This window comes from Gastrolobium bilobum, unplaced genomic scaffold (assembly GCF_033153095.1).
Source record: "Gastrolobium bilobum isolate Gb01-03AN ecotype WA unplaced genomic scaffold, APGP_CSIRO_Gbil_v1 utg11336, whole genome shotgun sequence".
Lineage (NCBI taxonomy): Eukaryota > Viridiplantae > Streptophyta > Magnoliopsida > Fabales > Fabaceae > Gastrolobium > Gastrolobium bilobum.
Window position 1 is genome coordinate 392,337 of NW_026898076.1, and position 21,927 is coordinate 414,263.

The window sequence follows — 21,927 nt, forward strand, 5'->3', positions numbered from 1 at the left end:
GTCAGAGAATCCTGCTCATAAATTATTCTGTAAGATTAAGAAATTTTATATTAAACCTTAATTACTGTGGTTTAGGATTTAAAATTTGGGAGTGGTTATATTTATTACTAATTTTTTTTTTACAATTCTTAGTACTAAATTAATCATTGTTGATTTCTGTCAATCTAATGATTATAATTTATTGGATATACTTATTAATTAATTATTAATTTTTAATAAATTATAATCATTAAATTAATAAAAATTAAGGGTAATTAATTTAATAATAAAAATTACAAATTTTTTTAATAGTAAGAATATCCGTAAAAAATATTGGATGAATTTTGAATTACAAGGTGTGCTAAAACGGGTATAAACACGTGTATTTGTATATGACCACAATATTAAACTTCTACGAGGTTGAAATTGAAATACAAATATTATTATTATGGGAATAACATCTATCCTTTTAAAGGATATAAATTTATATCCGTTTAGATCTTAATCGTTGATTTCCGTCAATCAACGATTATAATTTATTGGATTAAAATTCTTAATTAATTAATAATAATTTTGGCACATTAAGTTTGGCCCAATAGATTATAACCGTTGATGGACGAAAATCAGCGATTAGGATCTAAAAGGATTTAAACTTATATCCTTTAAAAGGATAGATGTTTTTTCCAAATAATAATTATTTGCTTTAATTAATTAATTTAACATTAATTTTAAATTGAATGTAATTTATATAGAATGAGAGAATAAGAGTTGAAGAAATAAAATTCAGGATCCACAGCAAATATTTTATCACGTGACAAAATCGTTTCTATTGGTGATGCCAAGCTGATCGCAAATATGAAATATGTACAACAATTTATTTACACATAGTAATATTTTAGTCTTTAATGTTTCTACAGTGTATGTAAGTAAGTTATTTACATTCATTTTCAAAATGATATTGTTTTAGGTTAACAAATTTAAAAATTATAATGAGAAAGACTATTATAATCCTGAAATAAATTATAATTACAAAAATACCTTAATTTTAACTCAATGTATATAACTTATCTAATTGCATAAAAGCTAACTCAATATTTTAACAGATAATTTAAAAATAATAGCATACCAGCAGTTGTGCCAGTCTATGAAGCACCGACACTTCAAAAATCCTGACGTATTGTGTCCGACACTCACCGATACTCTGACACTTCCCGACACTCCAATACTCGTTGCAAAGACTCAAAAAAGGTTCAAATTTTATGTTACATTGCATTTTGAGTTCCAACTATTAGATTCGTTAGATTACGATTACGATTTTATTGAGTTTAATATAAACATTTGGGATATCTTATGTTTCTTTGCAAAATTGATGAGTATTATAAGTTTAGTTTTATTTTTCTGTTAAACTATTGAATACTAAATATAATATACACTACATAAATTAAAAATATTATATAATATCTAAACGTGTCCTAATATGTCAAAATTTAACATTTTTTAAAATTAACGTATCAAAGTGTCGTGTCGTATTCCATGTCCTGTATCGATATCGGTGCAACATAGGTGCCGACAATTCACACAAGGATATTTAAACACTAAGAAGGAAGAGAGAGAGAGAGTTACACAGAGATATCATATGATTTCCAAAAAAAACAAAAGAGATATTATATGATCTACATCCTGAAATCATATATGTAATAATAAAAGGAAAGTATAAAAAAAAAAAAGAGTAAGGCGAATTTAACTGGGAGCCATCACCGCAAAGATTTAACAACGTCAATAACGCTCCTCCAGTACAACCTGCGTCGTCACTATTTATATCATCATCCCTCTAATTCTCATTCCCCATGCTTTTCCATTCCATTCTATGCTATCTTCTATGCTATGCTATGCTATGCATGATGCATCCCTTACGCTCCAACACCGACTTGCATCACATGCATCATCCCCCAACGACAACGACGTCGTCGTTCAGGTCCCTCCCCAGCTTCATCAATCAGCTAAACGACACTACAACCGTAGGAAACGAAATATGTGGCCTTCTCTATAAATGGGTCAATTACGCCCGAGGGTGGCGCCCTCGTTGGTTCATCCTCCACGACGGCGTTCTCTCTTATTACAACCGCGAAATCGTCCACTCCGCCTCCAAGGTCATCGGCTTCCGCCGCATCGACGCCGCCACACATAGCGATTCTACTCTCACCCACCGCAAACCCCTCGGTCAAGTCCACCTCATGGTTAATTTCACCTTTTCATTAATTCTTCTCCATTTTTTCTTCTTCTTCTACCTAAGCATTATTGTATTATCATACAGTACTAATTAAACTTCATGCACGTGATCATTATTGTTTCGTTTCGTTTCGTTTGGTGTTATATATATAGGTGTGTTCCGTACGAGAGCACAAGTCAAATGAAAAGAGGTTCTGTGTGTATACCGGAATGAAGAAGAGGCTCCATTTGAGGGCGGAGACCAAGGAGGATAGGGACACGTGGGTGGAGGCCATGCTCTCCGTCAAGGACGTGTTTCCTCGTACGTCCAACTCCATTGCAGAGTCAATCTCAGAAGCAGAGTCAATGGTGATTTCCACACACAGGTTGAGGCAGCGTTTGTTAGAAGAGGGTGTGAGCGAAGCTACTATTCAGGAAAGTGAGAACATCATGAGAAGCGAGATATCTCACGTTCTCAGCCACAACCACTTCAATCTAAACCTAATTGACACGGTACATAAATGCACGCACTTTATTAATTAATTACAATATGATAATTGATAATTGATATATGATAACCATCAATGTGCTAGCTAATTGTATTCAATTCATGCAACTCTGTTTTCTAGACAGAGAGGGTTGATCAGGTTGAAAGCCAAAGGCAACATTATTTAAAGGATGATGGGGAGTCCTTTATATCAATGCTTGAGAATGATAGTGGTATGTGGAAAGTTAAACCTTTTAATTAGAATCCATTTTTTAAACACATTTTAATTTTAATTTTTTAAAATGTTTTGATAAATTACAGAAGGAAGTGCTAGTGATTCTACTCATGAAAACAACCACGATGCATTCTTTGATACATGTGATATTCTTTCAACATGTTCTGGCAGAAGCAATGGATCTCATCAGTACCAGAGATCCTGCATTGATTTTGAATGTGGGGAGAGTAGTACTAATGGTGAATATGAAGGAAAGTCGTTCAATGGATCTAATTATCCTCATGTCAGACGACGAAAGAAGTTGCCTGATCCTGTTGAGAAAGAAAAAGGAGTCAGCCTCTGGTCAATAATAAAAGATAACATCGGAAAGGATCTTACAAATATTTGTCTTCCTGTTTATTTCAATGAGCCCATCTCCTCATTGCAGAAATGTTTTGAAGATTTGGAGTATTCTTACCTTCTTGACCAAGCATATGCATGTGGTAAAATGGTTAGTTTTTCTTCTTCTTCTTTTTGTGCAAAATATAATTGCTAATTTATGCATAACTCACTAGGCAATTGTTGTGGCCGGTTGCTCAATTATATATCAGGAATTGCTTCTTACAAACATGGTACTTTTTTGCACAGGGTAACAGTCTTATGAGGATGCTACATGTGGCTGCATTTGCAGTTTCAGGTTATGCTTGCACTGATAAGAGGAGTTGTAAACCATTCAATCCATTGTTGGGTGAGACATACGAGGCAGATTATCCAGACAAAGGCATTCGCTTTATATCCGAGAAGGTATTGATTGTGTCTGCAAGAAAACAATTTTGATGTGAGCATTGCATTTTATCTATATCTATCATTCTGTTGATGTCTATTAGTAGTGCAAATCTGCATTTGCAGTAAAAAGAGAAGCAGAGAATTGTAACTGTATATTCATTCTATTAAAAGAAGAAAAAATAAAAAATACAAAAATATAATATTCTAATACTCCCCCTCAAGATGGAGAGTGTATATTAATAACTACCATCTTGGAGAGAAGAGCAGAAAAAAGACTTGGATGAAGAGCTTTGGTCAGCATATCAGCATATCAGCAAGCTGATGAGAAGAGGCTACGTGGAAAGTTTTCAATTGGCCACAAACAATGCAATCGCGTATGAGATGACAGTCAATCTCAATGTGTTTCGTACGCTCATAAAAAACTGGATTATCTGCAATATGAAGAGCAGATTTGTTGTCACAAAACAGATGTGCAGCAGAAGGATGAGGAAGATCAAGATCCTTGAGTAACTGTAGAAGCCAGAGGATTTCGCAGGCTGCATACGCCATTGAATGATATTCAGCCTCTGCTGAGCTTTGAGAAATAATGTGCTGCTTCTTTGATTTCCATGAAATGAGGGAAGCACCAAGAAAAACAAAAAAACCATATACAGAACGATGACTATCTAAACAAGAAGCCCAATCTGAATCACAAAAACTTTCAGATGTGAAGAAGAGGTGGAAGGAAAAAATAGTCCTTGACCAACAGTGGCTTTGACGTAGGCAAGTATTCTGGGAGCTGCTTGAAGGTGAGGAACCCGAGGATCAACCATGTATTGGCTAAGATGATTTACTGCAAAGGAAAGATCTGGCCGCCTGATGGTCAAGTATAGAAGTCTTCCGATAAGTCTTCTATATGGAGTAGGATCAGGTAAGGGTTCTCCATCGTGTGATGACAGTTTCAAGTTAACTTCCATTGGGGTTGACTTTGGCTTACAACCAGAGAGCCCAGCATCCTGCAAAATATTTAATGCATAGTGGTGCTGACAAATGGAGATGCCTTTCGAGGATCAAGCTACTTCGAGTCCCAAAAAATACTTGACAGGTCCAAGGTTTTTAAGCTTGAATTTGCTGTCCAGAAGAATAGTCAGAAGTTGTACTTCAGATAAACTATTAGAGGCAACAAGGATATCATCCACATATACAAGAATAGACACAAAAAATGAGTCAGAATGTTTTATAAACAGAGAATGATCAGTCTTAGATTGTGTAAATCCAAGAACAGATAAAGCTGAGGAGAATTTTGCAAACCATTGTCTAGAGGCTTGTTTAAGCCCATATAGAGACTTGTGCAATCGACACACAACATTGGGAATAGACTCCCCCTGTCCATGATAACCCAGGGGCAATTGCATGTAAACCTCTTCCATTAAGTCCCCATGTAAAAAGGCATTATTGACATCTAATTGAATTAGATGCCAATTATGAAGAGCAACAAGTGCAAGAATTATACGTACTGAAGTTAACTTGGCTACAGGTGAAAATGTGTCAGAAAAATCCACTCCTTGTTGTTGAGTGAACCACTTGGCCACCAACCGTGCCTTATATCTTTCAACAGAACCATCGGAGTTATATTTAACTCTATAGACCCATTTGCAGCCAACACTATTATTGTTAGGGGGAAGAGGAGCAATGGACCAAGTATGATTTTGTTGCAAAGCTAGAATTTCAGCATCCATAGCTCCCTGCCACTCAGGGAGTTGAGATGCTTCAGAAAAATATGTTGGCTCAAAATGATTAGACAAAGAGTTGATGAAGGCAGTGTGTGAAGGTGAAAGCTTGGTGTAAGAAAGAAAATTGGAAAGAGGGTGAGCCGTGGAAGAGGAGCAAATATAATCAGCCAAATGGGAAAGGGGCTGTCTAGCTCTAATGGGACGGTGAGTAGGCAAAGTGGTTGAAGAAGGTTCGGTTGGAGAAGAACAGTGGGTGGGGAAACAGGAAAAGGAGAAATGGGAAGTGTATGTGAGGCAAAAGGAAAAATAGATTCAACAAAAGTGACATCCCTAGAAATAAAGGTTCGTTTGGAGGTTAAATCAAGTAATTTGTAACCTTTAAAACCAGGGGGATAACCAAGAAAAACAGAAGGGAAAGCCCTAGGGAAAAATTTATGACGTGATTTGAGAAGAGTAGATCCATAACAGAGGCAGCCAAAAATTCGCAAGTGATCATAAACAGGGGGCTTATGGGAGAGAAGTTCAAAAGGGGTTTTGTGAGAAAGTAGAGGGGAAGGGGTCCTATTGATGAGATATATAGCTGTGCAGACACAATCCTGCCAATATGCAAGAGGGATATGGGATTGAAAGTGTAGGGCGCGAGCAACATTCAGGATATGTTGATGCTATCGCTCCACCACTGAGTTCTGCTGCGGACGGTCAACACAAGAGTGATAAACTTGAATTCCTTTAGAATGAAAAATGTCAGATATCATAAACTCGAGCATTGTCACAACGAATGGCTTTGATGGATGTATTATATTGATTTTGTATAAGATGAATGAAATTAAGAAAAACAAAACGAAAAACAGATTTGCATTTCAAAAAATAAGTCCATGTAAAACGGGTAGCATCATCAACAATTGTAAGAAAATACTTGGAAAATACTTGGAACCTTCGACAGATAGGGGCTGAAAAGGTCCCCAAATGTCACAGTGTATAAGAGTGAAAGGAACAGAAGACAATTTGGGATTCAAAATAAACGGTAAACGTTTCTGTTTTGCAAGAGGGCAAACATTACAATGATGTGTGGATGCTATATGCTCAGTATTATGTAAAACATCCTTCATGGAATTCAAGATAGAAAAAGAGAGATGACCTAGTCGAGCATGCCAAAGTGTAGGACTAGGCCTATTTACAGCAAAACAGAGGGATGGGGGAACAAAAATCTGGGGGAAAAGAGAACAAACATCAAGGACATAAAGATTGCCACAGCGCTTAGCAATCCCAATCGTCGTTGTAGGTTCTTGTAAGATGCAATGAGAAGAAGTAAAATTAGCAACGAGAGAGGAATCGCGAGTGAGAGCACTTATGGACAAAAGATTAAAGGTGAAAGAGGGAACGAACAAAACATTTTGAAGATTTAAAGAAGGAGACAGAGAGATGGAGACAGAACCAACCACGGGAACAGTCGAGCCATTGGGAAAAGACACGACGAAAGCCGTGGAAGGTGGAGAAGGACGGGAAGAGAGAAATAAACGAGAAGAATAACACACATGGTGAGTAGCACCAGTGTCTAGGTTCCAACAAGAGTCAGAGAAAGAGGACGGAACAGTATCGTTGAAGCTGGCGACAGAGGGAGAACCATCGTTGACGGAGACAGAGGACGACGTGACCGGTGCAGCAGAACCCTTGTGGAGGAGAGAAAGAAGGTGCGCATATTGTGCTTGGTTGATGGCAGCGGAGGGTGGAAGAGAGAAATTAGGGTAAGGGATAATTGGGTTGGGGGAATTGGGGAAAGGCTGGTGAGAGATTGTGGAGTTGGAATGGGCCGAGGGACTTTGGGCCGGGTTTGAGTGAAAGTTAGGTTTGAAAATTCTGGGCTTATACCCTGGGGGAAAACCATGAAGGCGGAAACATTTGTCCTTCACATGGCCCTGAGCATGGCAATAGGTGCAAAAAAGGCGGGGGCGACGAGGAGTATTGGTGGCTGCAACCACCGGAGAGGTGGAATCAGAGGGGAAATAGGAGCTAGGGTTAGTGGATACTGAATTAAGAGGCCGGGTACCAGGGGTAGCAGGAACTGAGATAGAAATCTGGCGTTGTCCGTTCTTCTTGAAGAACCAGGGAGAATACTCTAGCAAGAGAAGGTAGAGGATCCATTAGTAAGATCTGGGCGCGCACTAAAGAAAATAAGTTGTTTAGACCCATAAGAAATTAGAGAGCGTCATGTTGCTGCTGAGATGTTGAGAGACGACGCAAACCACCGCAAGTGCATGATGGAAGGGGAATGTGACTCTGAAGTTCTTCACAGAGGGTCTTCAACTTGGTGTAATAAGCATTCACATCGAGGGATCCTTGTGTTAGGGAGGAGATTTCTTGCTTCAATTGAAAAATTCAAGGGCCATTTGCTTGTTGAAAGCGAGTGCGTAAGTCAGTCCATACCTCAAAAGCATTGGAGAAGTAGACCAAGCTATCAGCAATGACCCTAGATACAGAATTCAGAAGCCAAGAAATTACCGTCGAATTACACCAATTCCAAGCTGGAAAGAGCAAATCAGCATCAGGAGGGCGAGGAATAGACCTATCAATGAAGACCGATTTGTTCTTAGCAGTGAGAGCAAGGAGCATGGCTCTACTCCATGAACTATAATTGGCACCATCGAGTGAGTGAGTTACCAAAATTAATCCAGGATGATCACGGCTCTGGAGGAAATAAGGGTTAGAAGCATCTTCCATGAAAGAAGATGAACCAGAGGAAAGCTCAAGGGAAGGAGTAGGAGGACGATGATGGCCACGAGCCATCAAAAATTGCTATCAGATACCATATTAGCAGTGCAAATCTGCATTTGCAGTAAAAAGAGAAGCAGAGAATTGTAACTGTATATTCATTATATTGAGTCGTTTCTGTACAGTGTGTATCAGAATATAAAGGTGAAGAATAACAAATTTTGTTACAATCACTTGGGTGACGTGGCCACTAAAAGAAGAAAAAATAAAAAATACAAAAATGTAATATTCTAATAATGTCAAATGCCACATAAATTCATTTATGCAGATGACATAAACTCAGAAAAGAGAGGGAAAAAAAGAAGAAGAAAAAACCTATCAATTGTCAGTTGTATACAACTAGAGCAAGTCACTAAAATTCCAATTATGTCTATTTCTTTTCTATAAAAAAAAATCTCTGTTTTTGTGATTTACACTTGTGTGATTCCAATCATTTTGATGGTAATAAGATTATACTAGTGTTGAGATATATAGTCCCACATTGGTTGTATGTGCAACTAATGTGGAGTTTATAAGGCATTGGGCACTCCCACTCTTTGAGCTAACTTTTGGGGTGGTGTAAAGAACCTTGGGATACACAACCCTAAAAGCTAGCTCAAAGAGTGGGAGTGCCCAATACCTTATAAACTCCACATTAGTTGCACATACAACCAATGTGGGACTATATATCTCAACACGCCCCCTCACACGAGAGCCCACCGGGCTTGAAGAGTGAACAATGCAACAGGCCCAGCCTACCTGTGCTAAGAAACGCCACAAGAGAAAGTGGGGGGCGGCGAGGCTCTGAAACCATGTAAAGAACCTTGGGATACACCACCCCAAAAGCTAGCTCAAAGAGTGGGAGTGTCCAATGCCTTATAAACTCCACATTAGTTGCACATACAACAAATGTGGGACTATATATCTCAACACGCCCCCCCACACGAGAGTCCATTGGGCTTGAAGAGTGAACAATGCAACAGGCCCAGCCTACCTACCTGTGCTAAGAAACGCCACAAGAGAAAGTGGGGGGCGGCGAGGCTCTGAAACCATGTAAAGAACCTTGGGATACACCACCCCAAAAGCTAGCTCAAAGAGTGGGAGTGCCCAATGCCTTATAAACTCCACATTAGTTGCACATACAACCAATGTGTGATTATATATCTCAACACGCCCTCTCATACAAGAGCCCATTGGGCTTGAAGAGTGAACAATGCAACAGGCCCAGCCTACCTGTGCTAAGAAATGCCACAAGAGAAAGTGGGGGGCGGCGAGGCTCTGAAACCATGTAAAGAACCTTGGGATACACCACCCCAAAAGCTAGCTCAAAGAGTGGGAGTGCCCAATGCCTTATAAACTCCACATAAGTTGCACATACAACTAATGTGGGACTATATATCTCAACAACTAAGCTTGCATTTTCTTTTTGTAAAAATTTGTGGATGTGGAAATAAAATCCTTACGCTGTTCATCTTGAGATAGGTCAGTCATCATCCAATGATTTTAGCATGCCATTGTGAGGGCAAGGGATGGAAATTTTGGGGTGACAGCAATTTAAAAAGCAAATTCTGGGGTCGTTCAATTCATATTGATCCCGTTGGTGTATTAACTTTGGAGTTTGATGATGGAGAAGTCTTTCGGTGGAGTAAGGTATGATTTTCTTTGATATCAGTATGAATTATCAATGTCTTCCAAAATATTGCTTGCTTATTAGTTATCAAACTTAATATTCTACCATCAGGTATCAACGGCAATTTACAACCTCATTTTAGGAAAAATCTACTGTGATCATTATGGTACAATGAGAATAGAGGGGAATCGTGAGTATTCATGCAAGATTAAATTCAAGGAGCAGTCAATCATTGATAAAAATCCTCACCAGGTGCTCTTCTATATCTCCTTTTCTTCCGTATCTTTATGTTCCTAGAGGATCATAATGGGTCAAATGTGTTGGATTTTTTGCATATACTGTCTAAGTACACAATGGCACTTGTTGCTTTTAGACTAGATTTTCATCTTGAATTTGAAGCTTCTAATTTTCATTTTGTTGTGTAATTTCGTTGAAACTTCATGGTCCCAAGACATGTTATGTAACTTATCCTGTCATTTAAGTTCTGCTGCAGGTGCACGGGGTAGTGGAAGATACGAAAGGTAAAGTAGTAGCAAGTCTATGTGGAAATTGGGATGAGAGCTTGCATTATACAATTATTGAGAATTCTGGGAAAGGAAAACGGTCCAATGTGTCATCAAAAGCACGTCAGCTGTGGAAGCGAAGCGAGCCATCCGATTACCCCACAAGATATAACCTTACACAGTTTGCTATTACACTAAATGAAATCACACCTATACTCAGGGTAACAGGATGAATTTTATTTTATTTTCTGAAGTGTTTTTCTTTCTCTTTCTCTGCTTTTGCGAATTTCTATGTTTGCATTTACAAACAGGAGAAGTTGCCACCAACAGATTCAAGGCTGAGACCTGATCAAAGGTGTTTGGAGAATGGAGAGTATGAAAAGGCCAATGCTGAGAAGTTGCATTTGGAACAAAGACAGCGGCAGGTACAAGTGGTGCATCTTAATGAATGATTCAAATTTATTAGATTATGTAATTAATGAAATGCATTTTGCTGGTTTGTTCTTGTACATTAACGAACTCGTCACTATAATTGCCAGGCAAGGAAGATACAAGAGAAAGGTTGGAAGCCAAGGTGGTTTGCTATGGACAAAGACAGCCATACTTATTGTTATGTAGGCGGATACTGGGAGGCTAGGGAAAAAGGGAACTGGGAATCTTGCTCTGACATTTTTGGCCAACTCCCTACTGAGACTGATACTGATTTTGACCCGACAAACTAAATTCTCAACACTTTTTTCTCAGTCAAAAGCTCTAATCAGGATTGGGTTTTGAAATGGAGTTGAACTTGAAGGAACATTAGTACTAGTAGTATGAATGTCATAGTATTTTACCAAGATGGAGCTGTTCATACATTATAGTTCTAGGGAAAAGAAGAGTTCATTATATATGCACATTTTTTTTATGCATATTCTTACAATCATTAAAATTTATCTGTTTTGGAGTTAGCCCTACTTTAGAGTTAGTATTCTCAATTTATCATACTTTATTATTTGGGAAAATTATTTTCTGCCAAAATTTTTTATCCACAACCTTGATATAGAAGTAAATTAGTTTTATTAACTTTTTATCTCTCTTCTCTTCTCATTATAACAACACTTATTAACTCGTGAGTGTGACAAAAAGTTATTTGGATGGATTTTGATGGGTTTTTTTTAGCCAAAAGTTAATTTTTTTCTCATAAAAAAGCACTTTTACTACGAAGTCTATTTGGATGTAAAAAATAAAATTTAAAAAAAAAGTCAAAAATTTATTTTTTTTAAAGCTAAAAATTTAGCTTAAAAAAAAAAAAAGTCAAAAATCAAATTTTTTTCCTCAAAAAAAATATTTTTTTAAAAAATTTAAATAACTTTAAATTTTATAAAAAAATAATTTTTAAATAAACAAAACATAAAAACTTTTTTTTTTACAAGCACATCCAAACGTCCTTATTATTTATGCTTATTCTGACAATGCGTTGTACTTATGGAATAAATTTTTGGTGCTGTCGTTGTACCAAAGATTCAGTACATCCCACCAATAAAAATATTACATGTCAGCTAAAGTTTTCTTTTCTCTGTCAAATTTTCTCTCTCCTATGATGTGTAATATTTTCATTAGTGAAATGCACTGAATCTTGGTGCCACAATAACACCAAAAATTTATTTGTACTTGTGGTGAACATAGATACAAATTGCTTTGTTATTCTATATATGATGTGAAGTCATTGTCATAGATGTAAAAAATATTAATGTGACACTCGCGGTTTAATAGTATATTCTTTTATGGTATATTAGAAGATGACCAAAAATATTTAGTATCTCTGGAATAAAATAAGATCAATTATGTTACTTAGATGGTAGAGTTATAATTATAGGTATATAGAAATTTAAATAAGATCAATTATATGATTAAATAATAAAATTATGACATGTAAAGTAATGTGTAAGTAGAGCAATCAAATTAGAACATAGTGATAAAAATAAGGGTTTGATATTTCTTATGTTGTAAGAGATAAAATTATTGATTACATACGTATAAAAGTATGTGGGACCATGTGAAGAGAAGAGAGAAAAAAAAAAAAAAAAATGAGTCGAACACACTTTTATTTGTACAGGAGATAATTTTATTTTCTTCTTAAGAGATATTAAATCCTAAAAATAAACATGTAATCAACATAATTAAGGAGGAAAACATGATTTTTCTTTAAAAAATGAATGCTGCATTAAAAAGAGAGGAAGAGGAAACTGCGCTAGCTAGGGTAAACTCCATTGACTGGAATCTTGTTTGCATTCGAGTTTTATTCGGTGGAAATATGGGTTAGTGACTAAAAACAACTGAGTGGCTGTGCTCGTGACGCTCGAGTTTTTTTTTAGTCTAGTTGAGAAAAACTTGATTATGTCGACATCATCATGAACATAGTATTAAACAAAAACTACCTAATTTCTAAGACTTTGTGTGAATGTACGCATCAGGATGCAATATAATCTAACATATTCATCTTATTCTGCTGATAATTAAATAGGTCCCTCTTTTCTTGTAGGAGAAAGAATTCTCCTACTATAGACACAATAAGTGATAGGTCCCATCTCTCATTAAAAAACAAAAATAAAAAAAGTTGTTGCACACACTTCGATATCTCTCTAGTAGGAGAAAGAATTCTCATGTAACATGAGAATTCTTTTCCCCTAATTAAATATAACCAGTTTTAAAGTAAAATTATTTAGAGAAGGATCCGTTTAAAAACTTTTTTTATAAATTACACTAAATATGACCGGTCATACACTCTTAATTGAAGTATGACTGGTCATACTTAGTATAGTTTATAAATAAAAAATTTGTAAATATAACCTTCTCCAATTTATTTACTTATAAATAGTTTCAAAGTTATGTAACAAAAATACCTAACATTAATCCAATAACAATAATGAGACCAAAATAATAAAAAATTTAATGTGCCACAAGAAGAAACAGTTTGAATTGACATTGTATTTTATAAACTTCATAATTATGCAGATTGGACAAAGGTGAATGTACTAAGCAACATGATGACATATATTAAGCAATAAGCGTGTTACTGGCAAAAAGTAAAAAAAGTATTTGTGGAATGGTATTCCAGCTTCGTTCCACACTAACCGGAGAATAGTTTGAACTTCGAAGCTGCTCGGTGATAGGCCTATGCCACCAAATGGCCCCAGTATTACCAATATTTCAAGTTCTCAAAACCTACTATTACCCAGGCGGTGACAGCTAACTAGAAACAACAGAACTCCCAAAAAATAAAAAAAATACAGAAATCATTGCTGTTATTTTTTTGTTATAAATAAGAATGATGTACTTGTGAAATTTGGTTGGTTGATGATTTGGATTCTTTTCTTTTGAGGCCACAGTGTGGCCCAGAAATCATTGACCCAAAAAAATATGGACCTATGATATGATATGTCTTTTTTTTTTTTTTTAAATTTATTTTTGGACCGATTATCCCCTCATTTTTTTTAGTTAACTCAATCTTAATTATCTTTTTCAGGAGAGTTGACTTTTTTTGATATACTCATAAATTTTGATTTTTTGAGCTAATTATGAGACTAATTCGGAATAAGATCAAACAAAGATCATTTTCTTTTTATTTATTTAGCTCGTTTATTGAATTATCATATTTTTAGACCGACTATTGTTTACATATCAAAGTGATCAATATTTCAATGCCTTACAGTCTCCATAAAAATAAATAATATTTCAAAGACCGACTATTGTCTACATATCAAAGTGATCAATATTTCAATGCCTAACAGTCTCCAATATATATATATATATATATATATATATATATATATATATATAAATAAGTGTGTGTCATTTTAAATGACATAAATTATCTCATTTTAGGATAGAGATAGACACAGAAAAGTGAAAATCATGAGAGAGAGAAAATTAATGGTTTTTTTAATTTAAAATTTAAATAAAAAAAATTTGTGTCTGTCTCTCTCTTCAAATGGCATAACTTTATACCATTTAAAATAACAAACATTTTATATATATACGAAAAATCCAAAATTCAGTCACTGGACTGTCCAGTGAGTGAATTTTCGCTATATTCTCTCGCGAGAAGATAGTGCAAAAATATTACAATGGTGTTCTGCAGGTGTTCTCCCGGAAGAACATAATCAAAATTTTTTGTGCACTATATTCTCGCGGGAGAATATAGTGCAGTGGACCTAATTTACATCAAGTCACTTGATACTTACTAAACCCATATATATATAGGCAAAAGTATTTCTACAGCAATTTTAGATAAGCTTATCTACCACTGCCATTTTTAATTATATTCTCCCGAGAGAATATAGTTATAACGTTAAAGTTGTTCTTTTTTCTCTCTCCTCATTTACTTTTTAGAACTTTTTTGCTGACATGGAAAGGGAGAAAAGAGCAACTTTAACGTTATAACTATATTCTCCCGAGAGAATATAGTTAAAATAGCAGCTGTAGATAAATTTATCTAAAGTTGTTGTAGAAATGTTTATCCCATGTATATATATATATATATATATATATGAGACAGGATCCTTTGACACCGGTGTCAAAGAAAAAGTTTGACACCTCATCTGAGAACCGTTAGATTAAAAAAATCAACGATTCTGATTTGTAAGCATGTGACACCATTGATTTTTTTTAATCTAACAGCTCTCAGATGAGGTGTCAAACTTTTCCTTTGACACCGGTGTCAAAGGATCCTGCCTCTATATATATATATATATATATATATATATATATATATATATTTTTTTTTTTTTTTCAATGCCTTACGTGAATGCGACCCACTGAACCAATGTCACCCACGATTTTCCTCGTGTGTCCCAGAATTCCATGCTGGTATTGCAATTTTTTAAATAATTAAAATTTGTCGCCACAAATTAGTTAAGTCCCACATGAGTAAATTAAACTTAAAACTCTTGAAATAATTTGTTTATTTTTCCATGAGATTTCATTCGCCACATGACCACAATCTGTTATGCTTCAATCCACAAACAACGTATGTCTCGGATTCTTGGATACTTAAAATTCACAGGCTGATAGGAATAATTTCGGGGTAAAGTTAAGAGTATGCGATAAAGGTTGCAATGAGGCATCATCGGCTTATCAATTATGACAACACAGAGTTTTTGCCATTTCTTTCGCTTTTGAGAAGACGACTCGTTGGCTTTTGCTAACACCGATGTACATATGCCCTTTTTCGGGTTCAAAATTGGAATTTGATTTCAGTATCATTCCATCACGCCATTACAAACGTAACACGGTACTGGGTGGCATTATACGTGATGCCCACTATCTCTTTCCTCTATTTCATTATAATTAATTATAATAAACTTTGTGTACATTAACAATATTGACTTCTGAAACGAGGTAGGAGAGCTATTAGATAAAAAAGATTAATGATATCACATGTTTATAAATAGGAGTCATTGATCTTTTTTTAATCCAATGACTCTCAGATGAAGTGTCAAATTTTAAATTTGACATTGATGTCAAAAGATTTTATCCCGCGAAAGAATAACACTCACTTGAATGGTATATTTAAAACTCTTACATCCTCTCACATTGTTACGAAGTTATAGGTAGGCATAGGAGAAAATATCGCTAGTAACAGAAATTCACGTGGATTTGGTACATGTCACGAACCTTAAAAAGGAAGCATGCTAGCAATGTTGGGTGGAGAAAATAAGTGTTTGTTTGTATGTTTTTGTTTTTAGTTATTCTTACTTTTAAAGTTAAAAGTTTAACCAAATATAATTTTTTATAAAAATATATTATAAAAATAATTTTTATAATGAATAAAAAATAGTATAAATATGTTTTTTTTTTTTGTATTTAGTAAATGATGCATGGAATACTTAGCATTGATAATATTTTTCAAACACTAATATAATACAATTATATAATTTAAAAAAATTGTGAGTACATAATTATAATATTAGATTAATATTTTTTTTCTTAATACACATGTCAGCCAATATATTGTAAAAGTTTTCCAAAAGAAGGAACTTCCTTATAAAAAAAAAGGAAAAAAGAGACATAAAAAATTATAAAAATAAATATAATATAATTTTTTTTTACATTTAGTAAATGATGTATGGATTGCTTAGCACTGACAATATTTTAAATGATTATATGATATTATTTCATCATACCTACTCATTTAAGAATTATATATATCTTACATACAATATTCAACAAATTCATCATCACTTAAGATGTGCGCGAAGCCTTTCAACTAGGAAAAACTAGCACAATGGATAGGATTACTGAGCGAATACACATTACTTGGAAGGCTCCTGATGAAGGATGGATAAAAATAAATTCTGGGACTTCAAGAGGTAATCGTGGTTTGACAACTTGTGGATGAGTATTTAAAGATGCCTCTCGTAATTGGTGTGTTGGGTTTTCTTTTGGTATTGGTGTCTGCTCAGCTATTACTGCAGAGCTTTGCGAAATTCTTAAAAGTTTGGAGCAAGTTTGGGATAGAGAATATAGGAAAATAATTGCGTTACATACAATCATGGTGGTCACTAAATCTGGTGATGCAGCCCGCGAGTCTCATTTGTTGACTCGCATATACGGGCATGGATGAAAAAAGATTGGCAGATTCATTTATTACATGTCTATGGGGAAGAAGGATAATATATGCGCAGATTGGCTCTCCAACTATTTCTTAGGGGACGTTTGGTACAGTAGAAATTTTTATTTGTCCGGAAATCTCGATTTTCAAAAATATGATTTTTGCATTCAGTTTACGATAATAACTGAAAATTTAAAATTTAAAAAAATTCAATTTTCCAGGAATCTCTCAAAATCCCACGTACCAAATGCCCCCTCAATATGCTGGCTTCCGGTTCTATCACTTTCCTCCTCTTGGGATTAGGAATTTTTTTTTTTTTTTTTTTTTGTAATACGGGATTAGGAATTTATTTGTTGTTGATTTAGTTTATCTCCTTTAATTTTTTTGTAATTTTTTTCTGCTGGAGCTTTGCCCTTTAATCTACAAAAAGAAAAAGAAAAAGAATTATATATATATTATTTATATATAACTGTGATCAAATAATATAATCACTAATTCATATAATATAATATAGTATAGCAAAAGCGGCACCACAATGTGGAAGCGACCAGCAACCTTTGCTCTGTTTTAATATTTGTCAATAACCTCCATTCTCTCTCTCTCTCTCTCTCTCCTTGTGTCTTGTCTGAAACTGTTATAACCACTGTTCCTCTCACTTTCTTTTTCTCTATATTGTTTCTGTTTAATTCTCACGCATTCTATTCTACAAAAGCAACTTTGACTAACCATTTCCGCCGGAGATGCTGCCGCCGTCGCTTCATTCTCCGGCAACTCTCCGTCGGCGGTGACAATTGCTGAAACCATTACCATACATACCATGCAGGAGACGCTCCTCACTCTCTCACACCAAGACATTCACATTAACCCCAACGCAGCAAAGAAGAAAAAATCCCAACAACAATCTAAGCTAGGTACCGACCACCTCGTGGTCCCGTCTCCGTGTCTGGCGGCCGGCGGAAGGACCAGAACGCGGCGAGTCAGTCCCGCCGTCTCTCCTCCCTCCTCCGGCGCCGGCGACCTCACCTCCTCCGCCGCCGAGAAAGCACTCCCGAACGGCGACATCTACACCGGAACCCTGTCGGGAAACGCGCCGCACGGCACCGGAAAATACCTGTGGTCCGATGGGTGCATGTACGAAGGAGAGTGGAGGAAAGGGAAGGCGTGTGGAAAAGGGAGGTTCTCGTGGCCCTCCGGAGCCACCTACGAGGGGGAGTTCAAGTCGGGTCGGATGGACGGGTCCGGGTCATTCATCGGAGTCGACGGCGACACGTACCGAGGGTCGTGGGTCGCTGATCGGAAGCATGGGTTCGGGGAGAAGTGTTACGCTAATGGGGACGTGTATGAGGGATGGTGGAGGTGCAACTTGCAGGACGGTGAAGGAAGGTACGTGTGGAAGAATGGGAATGAGTACGTTGGGGAGTGGAAGAATGGTGCTATTTCAGGGAAAGGGGTTTTGGTTTGGGCAAATGGGAACCGTTATGAAGGTTATTGGGAGAATGGGGTGCCAATGGGGAAGGGAATGTTCACTTGGGGTGATGGAAGCAAGTGTGCTGGGAATTGGGGGAATGAGGAGGAGAAGGAGAAGGAGAAGGAATATCAGATTATGATGATGGGGCCAAGGAAGAGATCTTCTGTGGATGGTTCTAAGAGTGTGAGTTTTCCCAGGATTTGCATTTGGGAACTGGATGGAGAAGCTGGGGATATTACCTGTGACATTGTTGACAATGTTGAGGCTTCTATGTTTTACAGGGATGGTAGTGAATCGGAAAATGGTGGTGAAGGTGGTTGTGGGGTGTTGCATAATAAGAGTCCCTGTTTGTCTGTTGATGGTGAGGTCAAGAAGCCTGGTCAAACTGTGTTCAAGGGCCATAAGAACTACGATCTCATGATTAGTCTTCAACTGGGTATCAGGTATATTGCTTTTGGACTTTTTGGTAGCTTAATAAGGCATGCTGGCTTATGATTTCTTTGGTTTTGAGGAATTGTTTGTTGGGATGGGGTGTTTTTCTTATAGATACACTGTTGGGAAGTATGCTTCGATTGTGCGAGAGCTTGGGCCGGGTGATTTCGATCCTAAGGAGAAGTTCTGGACAAGATTCCCACCGGAAGGGTCTAAGTTTACACCTCCGCATCAGTCAGTGGACTTCAGGTGGAAAGACTATTGTCCCATGGTGTTCAGGTGTTAACAGTTCTATGTCAATTTTCTTTGCATTGATTGATGTTTTCCTTTTTCATTTCAAAGTAAAGAAAGATTGATTGTTTATAGTATACTAATTGTGCCCTGTATCTTGGTGGTTGCTTGTTTGTTGATTGGTTGGGTATTTAGACATCTAAGGGAATTATTTGCCATAGATCCCGCGAATTACATGCTTGCTATTTGTGGAAGTGATACACTTAGAGAGATGTCTTCTCCTGGCAAGAGTGGAAGCATCTTTTACCTCACTCACGATGACCGGTTCATAATCAAGACGGTGAAGAAGTCTGAAGTCAAGGTTAGTTGTTCCTACCATCTACTGGACTTGGAAGTTTAAATGCATTAATTTGAAGAGAAAACTCTAAACCTTATATTGAGTGAGGAGAAATTTCTCTTTCAGCTTTGGTCACCATGTTTTTTTCTGGGTATTCAATTATAATTAGTTGGTGGCCATGTCAGGTGCTTATCAGGATGCTTCAAAGTTACTTCCAACATGTTAGTCAGTACAAGAACTCCTTGGTAACAGCATTCCTGGGCGTTCATTGTGTCAAACCTGTTGGAGGGCAAAAGGTATGATTTCAAATTTGAGTTTTGCAGCAGTTAAGAGATTTACTATCCAAATGCTTGTCACAATGTAATGTAAACTTGTGATGCCATGGAAAAAACAGATCAGGTTCATTGTAATGGGCAATGTATTTTGTTCGGAGTATCGGATCCATAAGAGGTTTGACCTCAAAGGTTCTTCTCATGGTCGAACAACAGATAAACCCCGGGAAGAGATTGATGAGACTACCACTCTCAAAGACCTTGATCTTAATTTTGCCTTCCGCCTGGAACATTCTTGGTTTCAAGAGCTTAAATGGTATAGATCTTGCTTATTCTTCTACTCTCAATATTTTTAGTGCTGTTCTTGGAGTTGGTCTTATGTAATGGCTTATGCTCAGGCAACTTGATAGAGACTGTGAGTTCCTGGAAGCAGAGGGAATTATGGATTACAGTCTTCTTATCGGCCTTCATTTTCGTGATGATTACTCATTTGATGAAATAAAACGTTCACCATGTGATTTGCATTCAGGTATTTGTCTTATTTCCTATTTCTATCTTTCCTTTTCAAATGTTTAATCCTCGAGGGATATAAAATCTTCTGTGTTATAGATTTACCAGGCGAGAGAGACATGCATAATGATGAGATGCACACGTGCCGGTATGCTCTTTTCTCTTCGTATTTGAGCTTCCTTGTCGTTCCAAGTGTATAATTAACAGTTATAAGATTGTTCTCAATCTTCTTGCATTTTTCATTCATTATCCAATAGAAGGCAATTTTTGGATATTTAGAAATCTTAATGCACTTCTATTAGTTTATGACTTTTAAACTGTTAATGTAAATTCCAACCCAGCATTTCTTGTACAAATATAGTCAAATAGGAGAATCAGGATATTTTTAATTATACGCCAATTCTCAGTTACTAAATGTTGCTACTAGATGATTTATACGGGGATAGCACTTTTGTCTTTTAAAGTCATTCTCTTGTTTGCACCCATTGGTGGCAATTGCTTTCACTTCTTTGCATGTGCGGTGTCCTTGAGGTTTAGTGTATATGGACCCGGGTCTAAAACAAACAGAGTCTAAGTGCTTTCTGTTTCAAAATATCATATGGCCCATTCGTATGCAAAATGCCAAGAGGATACGGCCACAAGTCATGAACAAACAAAGAACTGGCTGGTGAATGAGCATTATATTTATCATTCTCTAGTCCTATCCAGCTATGATTTAGAGGAGACTTATTGATCCCTTTTTAAGAATATGATTCCAATGGTTGAAAATTGTGATGCACCGAAAGTGACTTGAGTTGGGTTGGCAAAATTGGAGTTAGTTTTGTTGACAATTGAAGCATATGCTGGTGGGGTCATTTTGATCTTTCAGGTAAGGGCAGAGCATTCTTTTGGAAAACCAAATGGTAGCTGACGGGGATTTTAATGGATTAGTGATGTTTTCTAGGACTTGAAACTTCGGAGATATATTTGTGTGCTAGCAACATATGACAAATATTTTCATTGTTTCTAGGAGGAGTTTTATTTCTTTCTTTCTTTTAAACCCAAGTACATGGGTCACACTTAAAATTTAGTAACTAGAGGGAATTAATGATTACTTCTAACCAAAAAGGTAACCTGTAAACTTTTTCATGACAGCTGATTTTGATCCTAATCATGCAAATATTTGATCCATAATTGCAATTCTTAATATTTCAGGGGACCTCTAATCCGGCTTGGAATGAACATGCCTGCCAGAGCTGAGAGAGTGTGTAAGGCTGGTTTGGATCAGCAGATGGGTAGTGGAAGTAGCAACTCTACACCTTCAGAGAATAGTGGTGAGATCTCTGATGTAATCCTCTACTTTGGTATCATTGACATTCTCCAAGACTACGATATTAGCAAAAAGCTAGAACATGCATACAAGTCACTGCAAGTGGATCCCTCATCCATCTCAGCCGTTGATCCCAAACTATACTCCAAAAGGTTTAGGGATTTCATACAGAGAATCTTTGTGGTGGACAAATGATATTGCTTGGAGACACAAGACTATTGGAAGTGAACCGGGACCAACTCTGCCATGCTTAGGTGACAACAACAACCCATGCAGCATGAAATGCTTCAAAACATGGGTGATATAAAAAGAGATGTTAGCGTTAAAATTAAATCCACAAGATTGGAATATAATGTTTGTTGATGGCTAAATTTTTCTCTTAGCCATTGCAAATATAAGGTTGAAATGGATGGGGGGGGATAAAACTGGGACACAGTATGCCAATTTTTTTCCGCAAAAGATTGTCACAACAATAGCTTTTGTATATCTAAGGCATCACAGGGCATGTG

General features: G+C 36.4%; 2 protein-coding genes across 2 annotated transcripts; both read left to right on the plus strand.

Moving 5' to 3' along the window:
- Positions 1–1,916: 1,916 nt before the first annotated feature.
- LOC133312674 (oxysterol-binding protein-related protein 1B-like) lies at positions 1,917–10,989 on the plus strand. Its single transcript, XM_061513914.1, has 10 exons — positions 1,917–2,216; positions 2,362–2,700; positions 2,817–2,907; positions 2,996–3,399; positions 3,537–3,692; positions 9,617–9,784; positions 9,876–10,016; positions 10,258–10,488; positions 10,579–10,692; positions 10,807–10,989. The coding sequence occupies exons 1-10, from the start codon at positions 1,917–1,919 to the stop codon at positions 10,987–10,989; spliced, it is 2,127 nt and encodes a 708-aa protein (XP_061369898.1).
- Positions 10,990–16,532: 5,543 nt separating this feature from the next.
- On the plus strand, positions 16,533–21,658 carry LOC133312676 (phosphatidylinositol 4-phosphate 5-kinase 1-like). The gene is made up of 9 exons (XM_061513915.1): positions 16,533–16,617; positions 17,600–18,770; positions 18,874–19,038; positions 19,186–19,351; positions 19,513–19,623; positions 19,722–19,915; positions 19,998–20,128; positions 20,209–20,257; positions 21,304–21,658. Exons 1-9 carry the CDS (start codon positions 16,533–16,535, stop codon positions 21,611–21,613), a joined length of 2,382 nt encoding a protein of 793 aa, XP_061369899.1. The 3' UTR covers positions 21,614–21,658.
- Positions 21,659–21,927: the final 269 nt, after the last annotated feature.

Excerpts from the sequence above, each read along its gene's own strand:
- LOC133312674 (XM_061513914.1), top strand. The coding sequence starts at position 1,917 with ATGCATCATCCCCCAACGACAACGACGTCGTCGTTCAGGTCCCTCCCC. Across the intron at positions 2,701-2,816 it reads ATCTAAACCTAATTGACACG|ACAGAGAGGGTTGATCAGGT; the intron begins GTACATAAATGC and ends TCTGTTTTCTAG. Across the intron at positions 3,400-3,536 it reads CATATGCATGTGGTAAAATG|GGTAACAGTCTTATGAGGAT; the intron begins GTTAGTTTTTCT and ends TTTTTTGCACAG.
- LOC133312676 (XM_061513915.1), top strand. The coding sequence starts at position 16,533 with ATGGATAGGATTACTGAGCGAATACACATTACTTGGAAGGCTCCTGAT. Across the intron at positions 16,618-17,599 it reads AAATTCTGGGACTTCAAGAG|ATGCTGCCGCCGTCGCTTCA; the intron begins GTAATCGTGGTT and ends TTTCCGCCGGAG. Across the intron at positions 18,771-18,873 it reads AGTCTTCAACTGGGTATCAG|ATACACTGTTGGGAAGTATG; the intron begins GTATATTGCTTT and ends TTTTTCTTATAG.